This window comes from Thamnophis elegans, chromosome 9, assembly GCF_009769535.1.
Source record: "Thamnophis elegans isolate rThaEle1 chromosome 9, rThaEle1.pri, whole genome shotgun sequence".
NCBI lineage: Eukaryota > Metazoa > Chordata > Lepidosauria > Squamata > Colubridae > Thamnophis > Thamnophis elegans.
Window position 1 is genome coordinate 56,335,171 of NC_045549.1, and position 12,919 is coordinate 56,348,089.

General features: G+C 45.0%; 1 protein-coding gene across 1 annotated transcript in view; it reads left to right on the forward strand.

Annotated features, from left to right (window-relative positions):
- Positions 1-7,732: 7,732 nt before the first annotated feature.
- The window catches only part of LDB2 (LIM domain binding 2), a 124,374-nt gene continuing 119,187 nt past the window's right edge, over positions 7,733-12,919 (forward strand). The window contains exon 1 of the mRNA XM_032223545.1: positions 7,733-8,147. Within this exon, the coding sequence (XP_032079436.1) occupies positions 8,016-8,147 (132 nt within the window). The 5' untranslated portion in view covers positions 7,733-8,015. The remainder of the gene's footprint in view (positions 8,148-12,919) is intronic.

A 12,919-nucleotide genomic window follows, 5' to 3' on the forward strand; every position in this document is an offset into this window, starting at 1 on the left:
TAACATTTTAAAGCATAAAACCTAATTTCCCAGGCCCTTCTTTCTTTTTTATTATGACAGTTATTGACATTGAAACTACATTAACTATTGGAATACATTCCATTATCCAAAGTTATATGTTTCCTTTGTTAATTAGTTAAGTATAATATCATTATTTTTTTTAAAAAAACCAACAACATGTGTTTAGGCACAATGTCATATTTATAATTGATCACTGATTGCTACATGCTTCATTATGGCCAAATCTAGAGCTTTTCATTTAAAATACAATTTTAAAAAATCATACACTGCATCACTTCATTTAAGGTATACTTATCTTCATCATTTGTGATCCCTGGAGTTGTTGGTGTTGAGGATTGAAAAGTCCTCGACTTACAACCTAGTGGCTAGCAACAAGCCAAGCCGCGTCCTGATTGGGGCTATTTTTTAAAAAATTCTATACATAATAAATAAAATATTCTTTAAAAAAACATTAAAAGCATAAAAGAAAAAAAAAACGGGTCACTTACCTGCAGGCAGAATCAGCAGCTCTCTGATGCAATGGATGCAGCAGGGAGCAGGCAGGCGATGAGGCAGCAAGTAAGCTGGACTGAAGGGACAGGAGACAACCGGGTCAGCTAGGCTTAGCCAGTCACGCAAGGCTGGGGACTGGGAGTGGGGCAGGGAGGTAGCAGGAAACCCCCTTTCGGCCATGCAGCTTACGCCAGCTCGCAGCATTCACGAGGGAAGGCCTGAAAACCTTGCGAAAGCCGCAAGCTGGCGTATGCTAGCCTCCCACTGCCGCCCATCCCCTTTCGGCCTTGTTCTGGCATACGCTAGCTTCCTGCCACCGCCAGACCTTTTGGCCACGTGGCGTACACCAGCTTGCGGCTTTCATGAGGGAAGGCCTCCTGCAGCCACCCCCCCATGCTTAGTTGCTTACCTGAGGGAAGCAGCAAGCTGCTGGAAGGCGAAGTAAAGTGAAGTGAGGACCCGATCAGCAAGCACGATGCGCCAACTGCTCGGGAGCGAGAAAGACTCTTTTCAAAAGAGAAAGACTCTTTTCAAAAGAGGAATATTCGCCATTGGTGCCGCGCTTTTAAATGGGTGTTAGAGGCAGGCAGGTTGACTCCAGCCCGCTCACTGATTGGCTGGACTCCAGCCAACCAGTGAGTGGTGGGCTGGGCTAGTTTAGTATGGATGGGAGGGGGAGCGAGCAAGCTGCGACAGAACGGGTGGCGTGAGTGAGCGACAAGGCCGGGCCAGGCGTTCTGGAACTGGAACCTCTTCTAACCGATACGATAGATTTGACGAACGTCTTCTACCAAACCGGTTAGAACCGGCAGGAACCCACCTCTGAGTGAAACCGCGAAAGCTTACAGTAAAATGGATGATCCAGTTCTTGGGATGGGTGGGGTGGGAGATGGGAAAGAAACAAGATTTCAAATGGTGGGGATGTCTTGGACAACATTTAACCAGAGGGAAACGATGCAGCTGGTATTTCTTTTTTTCTCGATTTAATTCTCAGTTTAGTGATACTTCCTTCTGAAACACTGCAGAGACTGTCTTCTTAACAAATTATCTCAGAAGTCATAGAATAACAGAATTGGAAGGGACCTTGGATCTTTTATAGTCCAACCCTCTGCTCAAGCGGGAAACACTATATCATTGCCGATAAATGGCTATCCAATCCCTTTTTGAAAACCTCCAGTGATGGAACACCCACAACTTCTGGAGGCAAGTCCTTCCACTGATTAATTGTTCTCACCAACAGGAAATTTCTCCTTTATTCTAGATTGAATCTCTCTTTGATAAACTTCCATTGTTACTTCTTGTCCTGCCCTCAGGTTCCCTTTGGGGGATAAGTTGGCCCTCTCTTTTCTCAATTAGTTTTGCAATATTTCCCTCAAATATTGCAAAACTGATATCATGTCGTCCCAAATCCTTCATAGTTTAGTTGTACTTAGTTCCCACAATTGTTCATTGTATAGAAAAAGTCCTGATATGTCATGTGACGCTGCCTTGATGATGTAAGTTGGACACCCCTGTCCTAGATCCCTCTGCTGTTGAGTCACGTACCATCTATTCCAGCTGTTGACAACCCGTGGCTCCAGAGTCGCATGTGGCTCTTTCATCCCTCTGTTACAGCCCCCTGATGCCCTGTCGTGGTAGAGGGATGAAAGGGCTGTTGCCCTGTCATGATGGTGGCAATGGCTAAAGCCTTAGTGCAGGAGCAAAGCACCCCCTGTATTTGCCTTTGCATGAAATAACATTCCGCCTTTGTTGTGGTACATTTGCTGTTGCTGCCTCCATGGCCTGCCTGCTGCTCTCATAGTGTCTTGGGCAGCACAGTGAAATTTAGCGCACTTCACAATGGAGGAGATGGTGTCCCCTACTCCTGGAGCCCATTAGACATGGAGCCACAATGCAGCCCTGCCAAACTTGCCCCTGGCAACAGCAGCATTGTCGTCAGCTCGCTCTCACCTCCCAGATGTCAGTTGCTTTTCCTGCAGAGCTGATGGTGTTGTGATGTCCCGCCTCCCCACTGATCATCGGCACGTTGCTCCTGGGCTCATCGGCCTCCGGACGTCAGATTCCCACCACCCAGCACCAGTTCAGGAGTTTCTTTCCTCCCAGGGGAGAGAGGGAGGGAGGGAAGGAGAGAGAGAGAGAGAGAGAGACAGACAGACATAGAGAGGGGGAGGGAGGGAAAGAGAGAAAGAGGGGGGAAGAGAGGGAGAGAAAGAGAGAGGGGAAAGAGGGACCGAGAGAGAAAAAGAGAGGGAGGGAAAGAGACAAGAGAGAGAGGGAGTGAGTGGGAGAGAGAAAGGTGAACAACATTTTAGCAGAACTATAAATAGATTGAGGCCTTTGAGGCAAGTGGGCGTGACAAGAGGTGGCTGGGAGGGGAGGGGTGAGATGGGGCTGGGCGTTGCAAATAATTTAACACCCAGTTCTGTGCCCTAATGACCAGGTGGGAAGGCATGGCTGGGTGGGAGGTCATGTGACTGGGTGGGTGTGGCTCAGTGCTGGGATTCAAATAATTTAACAACCGGTTCTCTGCCCTAATGACCATCTGGGTAGGTGGGGCTCGGTGATCATGTGACTGGGTGGGCATGGACAACTCAAGGTCACTCAGGTCGATGGACGCTTCACCTTAGCTGTTACAATGTAATAAGGGTTAACAATCACTAAATACAATCACTAAAGATTAGGCTAGAAACAACGCTAGAATGATTCCTTCCTGCCTTCCTTAAGGATTAGCCCTGTAAAGTGGAAAAAACCAAAAGGAGATTTCTTCCGACAATCGGTTCTCTGAAGTACTTAGAAAGTTACCAACCGGTTCTCCCGAATAGGTGCGAACTGGCTGAATCCCACCACTGGTGTGGCTAGGTAGTCATGTGACTGGGTGGGCATGGGCAATTCAGCAGTCCATTAAACAATACACATAAATTAACATTAATTTGTTTCGCTTCTGGGGTGTTTTATTTGCTTTTGTTTGTATGTTGCTCTTTTGGTTGATTTTTCTTTCTCCTAGATTGTTTTTTTAAGTTGTTTAGGAGTCTAGTGATCCACTTCAGGAAACTCAGTTTTGCAGTAATTCTTCTCAGCCCCAAAGAGCTTACAATCAACAAGTCTCTCTCTCTCTCTCTCTCTCTCTTTCTTGTCTATCTCTCTTTCCCTCCCTCCCTCTCTTTGTCCCCTGAGGAGGAACGAATCCCTGAACTACTGCTGGGTCGTGGGAATCTGATGTCTGGAGGCCGACGAGTGGCATGCTGAAGAGTAGAGCGGGGGCCCTGGAAGGTCTGCATGCACCTGGATTTTGGCTAGTAGAGTGCTTCTCTGCCAGACAAAAATGTTGGTCTTAACTTCCAGTTCCAGCCTGCGAAGGTAAGTCCAGTGCTCAGCTGAAGGGTGGGGCCAGCAGGTGGGCAGGGCAGCCTCTTGGTCCTGCCTGGACCAGATTAATGGTTTTGGTAGGCCATATCTGGCCCATAGGCCATAGATTGAGGACCCCTGGTATAAGCTCTCCTGCTCAAGCAGGGGTGGGTGGGGTGGACTAGAAGGCCTCCAGGATCCCTTTTGACTCTATAGTTCTTTTGAGTATGGGATATTTTCATTTTGAAATATTTTGAACATCTCTTTTGCAGCTTGACATTTCCTTTAATATTTTTCCTCTATATTATTTATTTACTCAAGGTGCTGAAATTAACTGTGCTTGCTCTGTGTTTATACTTTTGTTTCAAAGGCTTTAAATTCTAAATGCTTTTATCCAATTAATTAATAATTAATTAATTAATTAAGACGACTAGTTTCTAATTTATCAGTTTTCTTCACCTTTCTCCTGTCTACCTTTCCTTTACATGTTTCATTTTCAAAAGAGACAATTTTATTTAAGTCTTCAGGTTCAGAGCTTTGTTGCATTTTTTTTCTTGAAGAGACCATTTTATTTAAAATATTTAGGCTCAGGGCTTTCAAAACATTTTTCCGCTTGTGTTTTTTCCCTTATCCAATTATTCATCATTCATTTATTCTGACACTTCTATTTTAATTCTGAGAATGATTAAATTAATAGCAATCTAATACCAGCTTTTATTATAAATGTGTATAGCACTTTACATTGGAAAAATCTCAAAGTGATATAGAACTGTCAGACCTGCAGTCATATACCTTTTTGGATATTTGGCCTGCCACACTCTCTATTATTTTCCTTTGCTGTTTCATTAGTGTAGTAATTGGGAGGGGGAATAGTAAGGAGTAGAATTGTGGAATGTGTTGTTGTCATTCCTTTCTAGAAATCAAGGTCATCTTTTGTCTCCGCACCTCTGCATCTGATCGGAACTAGATGAGTGGAAATGCCAGCATGGCCGAAGAAGATTGGACCATGTGATGGATTTATGGGTGTGGGGAAAAGATCATGAACTTTCAACTGGGTGGAATCTAGGAAGCTTTTAGATTTGGGATTCCACAGATGTGCCAACATGTCTGTCTTATTAAATTGGAACTTTAAGGATAGCTCTGCCTTGGACTCTGGTTTAATTCTGCATGATATTTGGAACACTGACAACAACATTCAAACGATCCAGGAAGCTGAAAATACTTTAAAATATAACTTATAATATACAACATACAATAAATAATACAACAGGGAGAGCAAGTAAAATATAAAATAAGAACCTTAGAAAATCAGAGCAACATTAATGTTATTAAAATGTCCAGGATAATTTTTAAAAAATTATCAGAAAGAAAGAAAGATGCACCAGGATTATTGTCACAAAACCCTTTTCTTGCATTATCTTGCATTGAACGTTTCCTTTCGGGGAGAACATCTCCATAAGTCTCATAAGAAATATTTGCTAATCCTTTTGTTCCATGCTCATTAAAGCACATAATCCAAGCATAGGAGAACAGAATCCTTTGGCTCCAACTACTTATTGAAGTCACAGCAGGAAGGGGTGAAGAAGCCGGAAAAGGTGAGGGGCGACCGGGTGGGTGTGGGCGGAGCCAACCAGGGGTGATTTCTACCAGTTTGTGAACGGATTCAATTCGTCTGTACTGCATCGCTTGAACCGGTCCGAACTGGTCAAATTTCACCCGATTCCCTGATCTAGAATTTATGGGTTGATTCAGGGGTGAAAAATGCCACACGATTGTTGGAACTTTTTTTTAAGCATTTTTTTACTACTGATCAGCTGTGGATCAATCAGTTGTGCCTGATTATCTGTGAGGCTCCTACTTGTTTCAGGGGCCATTTTGTGTGAAGTCCAGCTGCTTTTCCATTCTATGTGAGTCAGTTGTGCAGCTTTTGTGTTATTTTTTGGTAAGGTGTGATAGTTTGTTTTTGAGCTCTCTGTGATTCCTGCTTGTTGCAGGGGCCATTTTGTGTGAAGCCCAACTGCTTTTACATTGTGAGTGAGTCAGTTGTGCAGCCACACTTGCCCAGTCACATGACCAGCAGGCCATGCCTCCTGGTCACATGACCACCAAGCCATGTCCACACAACCGGTAGGGAAAATTTTTGAATTTCACCACTGGGTTGATTGTTTTAGCCATGCTGGAGCTGTGCAAATTATTAGTAGGGGAATTTTGCTTGTGGCCCTTCAAAATGATTTGCACAGTTGCCATCCACAGTGTTTCAAATGAATGTGCCAAGGATTAAGTTGCATTGTTTTGTTTCAAAGGGAATGCATTGTTCGATTGCAACAAAATTCTGAGGATTATGTTTCTCCATGGATTGTTTTGCTATTTCCCTCATTTGGGAGCAACAGCTGGAAATGTATTTATTGCTTCTGAAAACAACTCTGCCGGTTCTGAGAACTTGGGAATGTGGGCATAGGTGTGCATGTGAATGCCGTACAGAAATGGTCTCCAACCTTGGCAGCTTTAAGACCTGTGGACTTCAACTCCCAGAGTTCCTCAGCCAGCAAAGCTGGGAGTTGAAGTCCACAAGTCTTAAAGTTGCCAAGGTTGGAGACCACTGCCGTAGAGATCCTGAAAAACTCTAGGAAGAATTGTCAGGTTCGAATAGATTTCAAAACATAGGAAATGGCGCCACAGGCGGGGAGTTTTGCTTAGCATTAAAAAATGGGGAAAGAACAGCCGATGCACTTAAGCACAGCAATTTGAGGCTCCTCATCCAGTACACCTCACAGAGCTGTTGTGTGGCTTGAGCACATTTAGACTTCAAAACAGAAGTGGTTTGCTCCCGGTTTGGCTCAGTCGAAACGGTAGTGGAATTCAGGCCTGGGTCGCAGAACCAGCAGTGACCCAGGCCTGCCATGGCCCCGAACTGGTTTCCTTGCTGCTGCCGGCATTTCGGTTTTTAGTGATTGCACATACGCTGTTCACTGAAAATTGTTCTGCGCCTGCGGGAATAACAATTTTCATTGAATAGCAATAGCAGTTAGACTTATATACCGCTTCATAGGGCTTTCAGCCCTCTCTAAGCGGTTTACAGAGTCATATTGCCCCCAACAATCCGGGTCCTCATTTTACCCACCTCGGAAGGATGGAAGGCTGAGTCAACCGGTGAGATTTGAACAGCCGAACTGCAGAACTGCAGTCAGCTGAAGTAGCCTGCAGTGCTGCATTTAACCACCGCGCCACCTCGGCTCATGCCTGGCACAGTGTATGCGCACACAGAACCTGCCTGGCACACGTGGTTGCGAACCGATGGTAAAACCGGCAGCATCCCACCCTTGCTTCAAAGCCCTTTTCAGCAATTGCGGGACGTTTGCAATTCCAAATGCTTGAGACTGCAGGATATGAACACCAGAAGCTGCGCGAAGCCCTCTTTGGGATACCTGGCAGATACCTCCCTGACGACGTCTCAAAGGGAGTGTCTTTCATTGCCAAACTTTTGGCGCTTCTTTTTTATGCACATGACTTCTGCTCTCTCATTTCCCGCTCTCCCTTCCTATGAAAACCGCTGCTTCGGGTGTGGGAAGCAAAGCCGGACAGTGGAGCGCAAAGAAAGCTGGGCCATCCCTCAACCATACTGAAACCCGCGCCAAGGTGGGGGGCGGAGAGGCAAGGCATTCTTCGGGCAGCGCCACCAAACCCAGGTGTGCCCGACCCCCTTCCGAGGAGAGGGAGTGGTGCCGAGTGGGGTCCTCGCTTGGCACGGGGTGGGGGGGTGGGCGACTTTCCCCCGGATCTGTGCGCGCGCGCGCTCGCCTGCGCGGTCTCTCCATTTCTCCATTCCCGCTCTGCCTCTCTTCCTGCATCTATAGGCTCGGTGATCGCAGGGGCTTCCGTGTAACCGGGAAGTCACCCTCTGCTACCGCCGCGGTTTCCCAACCCAGGTGGAGAGCTTTCATCCCAGCGCCCCCCTGCCTTTCCAGCAGCAGCAGCGGCGGCAACCCTTCCCAGCCAGTCGCGAACCCCGCCTCTCTTCCTCCCTGCCCGCCCGCCCGCCTCCCTGCTTGCCCCCGCCTTGCGCCGCTTACTTTGCAGGGCGCAGAGCCCCCAGCCCATGTGCTCGCCCGGCGCTCCCCTGCTGCGCGCCTCGTCTTCAGCTCCGGCCAGCAGGCACGATGTCCAGCGCGTCGCACGACCCCTTCTACTCCTCGCCCTTCGGCCCCTTCTACCGGCGCCATACGCCCTACATGGTGCAGCCTGAGTACCGAATCTACGAGATGAACAAGCGGCTGCAGGCTCGCTCCGAGGTGAGTGCGCGCAGTCAGCCCAGGCGCATCGCCTCGGAACGGTTCACCTCCGTCTTTGGCCCGGTGCACCGCAACTCCACGCCGCCTGGAAGACCGAGCGGGGGGCGCACCTCCCAGCCAGCTCTTTCTTGGGCACACGTGATCGTCGCAAGATCTCAGCGGCGGGGTTGTGGGGTGTTCTGCGACCCCCAACCAACGTACACGCACTCGCCAGTTGCATGATTTGGAAGGGGGTAAAGGAAAAGGCAACTTGGCCCAACTTGCTGCCAGAGGTTGCGGCGGTGGAGCAGAAATGCCCCGTAAAGGGCACACATCCCCACCTCCTAGTTCTGCTTTGGAGGATCTGATGGGCCGGGGTATCTTTCCCTCGAGGCTCGGCCAATACGATTCTCCCTGCTGGTCCCAGAGCAGAAACTGATGTCCTGGATGGTTCTTGGTTTTAGCTGAAGTTGCTCTTGCGCGCGTGGCAAGGAAACAGTTAATCCCAGGGCCGGACTACTCCTTTGAGGAATTCAATGGCTTTTTCGATGGCTTTACTTTTCTGTCCCTTTCCAAGTTTTTCTCTTGGAGGTTGAAGTTAATTTTTTGGGGTTGGGGAACGGCCGCCTTGCAAAAGGCGGCCTGGGGTTTGGTTAGGTTGGCGAAGGCGTGCAAGGGACTCCGAATTGTCGGACCAGAGGCTGCCTTGCGGGATATGGGGATCAAAATGTGACCTGCTTTCTGGCTGGTGTCTTAAGGAGAATGGCTTAGATTTACAGACACTAAACTGGGTTTGTGGATTTGGTTCCTTTCCAACCGTCGTTGTGCTTTCTGTTTAGAATTGGGGGGCTGGTTTTCTCTTCCACTAAAGTTGAAAGGAAGTTGAGGTCCCCATGGCTCCTGGAAAATGTTTATTTCGAGGTTTCTCAGATTTATACAACTCCCAAATCTAGTGTGCTCTGATAGTCATTCCATTTCTGCATCACTTTGGAGAATCCTGCTTTCCTGAAATATTTCATAATAAGGGAAGGCACTAAAGCCTGGCATAGCTGCTGATACTTTTCTGCAGATTTTTACTAGCGGTTCCTAGATCCTCCTCCTGCTAGTTTAAGCTTGCAAATTAAATTTTGTGATTTGTGGCAGTCCAGCTTGAATTTGGCAATTGATATTTTCCATGATTACAAGATGTTCGTTTTGGAGATCACTTTCTTTTTACACTAAAAAAAAGTTTTGAAAATATATTTACAAAGATTGAAGCTTATTAGCTTGAATTGATAAGATTGTAGTCAGTTGAATTTGTTCCCTGGTTACCTATTGCCTCACCTGGTGTGCCTGGTTCTTGGGAAGGACAATGCTAAGATATATCTGGGTTTTGCAGACTTCTTTAATATTTTGATGGCTTCAAAGCTACCGATTTCCACCACTAGTTCTGCTCTTGTACACATTTCAGTAGAGAGGGAAAATAATGTTCCATCAGCATGTCATCTTTATAAGAAATGAATCTTCACCTCAAAATATATTATCAGATGTAGGGACTTGGATTCACTGCTCCATTATCTATAAATGGATTTACTTAAGTCTGTCACAGGATTTCTTATTATAATCGGGTGTTAAAGGTGTGAATAGAATTGAACCGTTTGTCGTTAACATTCTACATTTGGTAGGGTGTCTTCATAATTACATGTAGCAGCTATGTTTCAGCAATCAGGGTGACTTCTAAGCATGTTAATTTATATTACTCAATGGCATCAAAGATCAGGACTGGTCACATATTTTCTGACTGTTATTAATATGCACAAGAAAGCCTTTGACATTCATTGTGCCACAAATGATGACATTTGTTAGTTGGAAAAGTGTGGTCAGCCTCCTGATTTTTGAGAACTTTCTAAACAAGTTTGTCAAAGTATCAGTTCTCGTCTCAGACAACTTGGCAATTTTGGATGACAACATGAGATACATATTAAACATGAATATGTGTGTACTTTTATTATAGATATTTTCATACAGCATCTTAACTTTTGCGAACTTGTCAATGATCTGGAATACTATTATCTCAACAATTGCTTGAACTTGTGAAGAATTGATTTCAGTCCTGGAAGGTCATTTCATGCCCGAACACATGATATATGATGGTGCCTTAGAACATGTGCAGAATCATAACAACTAGCTTTATTTTTTTCTTTCTATAACGTCTAAATACCTCCTTACAGGCCTAATGTATCAGACACCATTGAGATAGATGTCTTAAATTTCTAGTGATCTGGGATTGGGTGTTTTTCCAACAGTTAGCATCCTGTTACCTGTCTACCTCTTAGCTTCTGCCTACCTAGCTATCATTTCTTTTCTAAGAAGAATAACAGTCAGAATTGTGTTCTCTTCTATACAAAGCCGGCATTCACATAATACATCTTTATGCTTTAGTTCTCCAAATTTCTAAGATGTTGTTAAGTGAGTAATTTCTAAAACACTTTGACATTTGGATGATTAGTTGAATGGAAATGTTGACCACAATTATTGAGCTATTGTCATTTAGTAACTGAAAAGGCAAAATAATGAATTAGAAGATATTGAGTTATTTATAAGATGTGTGCAAAAAGAAAGGTGCAGCTTTGATCACACGGTCAATGTTGCCATCAGACTTTGTTGAGCCCTTCTCCCCCTTCAGATGCCCCTGGTAGTATCCATCACAAACATAGAAGATGGTCTGCAATGAACCTTTGTTCTCTCCGTTTCACCTTTTCTTTCCTCTAAACTAAGTATCGAAACAATCACACTTCTATGTTTTGTAGAGTCATGTTAGTGATCATAAGATCCCATTTGGCATAGTGGTTAAAGTACCAAGCTGGAAAGTGGGTGACCATGAGTTCTAGTCCCACCTTAGCTATGAAAACCAGCTGGGTGACCATGGGCCAGTATCTTTCTCACTGCTCACCTCACCTCAAAGGGTTGAAGGAAGGTGTGCTGCATATGCAAATCAAAATATGAAGAAAATAAGATAACACCTGTCATCTCTAGATGGCTTCAGATGGACTGCATCCCAGAGTTCTGAAGGAACTGGCAGATGTAATTTCAGAACCATTGAAACATGTCTCTTGGTTCTTGTATCACGGGGAACTACCTGAGGACTGTAAAAATGCAGGTCCCCATCTTAAATAAAAAAAAGGGGGGGGGAACAGATCTAGGAAATTACAGACCAATCAGCCTGACATCAGTACCTGGAAAGATAATCAAGCAACAAATCTGCAAACCCCTAGAAGCAGACAAGGTTATAGCCAGTAGTCAAAACCAGATTATGCCAAATAAATCTTATTTCATTCTTTAACAAAATTAGTAGATCAGTGAAATCTGTGGACATAGAATACTTAGATTTTAGTAAAGCATTTGATAAAGTTGACCACAACTTACTTCTTGGCAATATAGTAAAATGTGGGCTAGAAAGCACCTCCACTAGGTGGGTTTTCTAATTGGCTGATAAATCATACTCAACATGTAGTCTTCCATGGAACTATATCCACATGGAAGGAAGTAAGCAGTGGATACCCCAATATTCCATTTTACGCTGGATACTCTTCAATATTTTCATAAATGAAGGGGAACTTAGGAAATTTGTAGACAACACTAAGTTGACAGGAATAGCCAAAGATAAGCCCAAGATCCAAAACATCTTGACAGGCTTGAACACTGGGTCCAATCTAACAAAATGAAGTTCAATATAGATAGTTAGGTTTCACATTTAGGCAAGAAAAAACAACTATATAGGTATAGCCTAGGTTCATGATGGCAAACCTATGGCACGCATGCCAGAGGTGGCATGCAGAGTACTCTCTGTGGGCACACGTGCCATCACCACCTGCTCTTCTGGGTACAGTCTCTCTCTGGGCATGCACACACAGAATCTGGAAGAGCAGCTGGCACACAGCCACACTGGCAGCTGCTCTCTTCCAGGTTCCGGTGTTCTGGCACATGCAGATGCTCCAGTTTCAGCACTTGGTGCCAAAAAAGTTAACAATCGCTGGACTAGGTGAAAGTTGATTTAACAGTGAGAGGGATCTTGGAGTCCTAGTGGACAATCACATAAATAAGAGCCAACAATGTGTGACAGCAGTCAAAAAACCCAATGCAATCCTAAGATGCATTAATAGAGGGTTAGAATCAGATAAAGTGATATTCTAATACAGCTTTACTTAATAAGAAGTAGAAGCAATCTAGAAGTAAGGAGAAACATCTTAATAATGAGAACCATCAACCAAGCTTGCCTTCAGAAGTTGTGGGAGCTTAATCACTGGAAGCTTTCAAAAAGAGTCTGGACAATCATTTGTCTGAAATGAATTATTTGTAAAAAATAGTAAAGGCGATAGATAGATAGATAGATAGATAGATAGATAGATAGATAGATAGATAGATAGATAGATAGATAGATAGATACATACATACATACATACATACATACATACATACATACATACATACTTTGACTTGACTTGACGCCTCTTCACCCATCGTGGGTATAGGTGACTTCCATGGAGATTTGACGCCACTGCCTTCGGTCCTGGGCTAGGGTTGTCAGGTGGTGCAGCCAGTCGCTATCATATGATTTTCGGCTAAGATTGAATGGGCGCATGACTACATCTTCGGCTTTCCGTTTGAAGTGACGCAGAGTGGTTAGACGAACACCTCCTTTTGGCCGTTTCCAGGTCGGACCAGGCTGTTTGGAATGGATACAGCGATCCATGGAAGCTGTTTCGGCTGGATATACCCAAGGGGACGCCAGTCCCAAGGGTCGACAGAGCCCG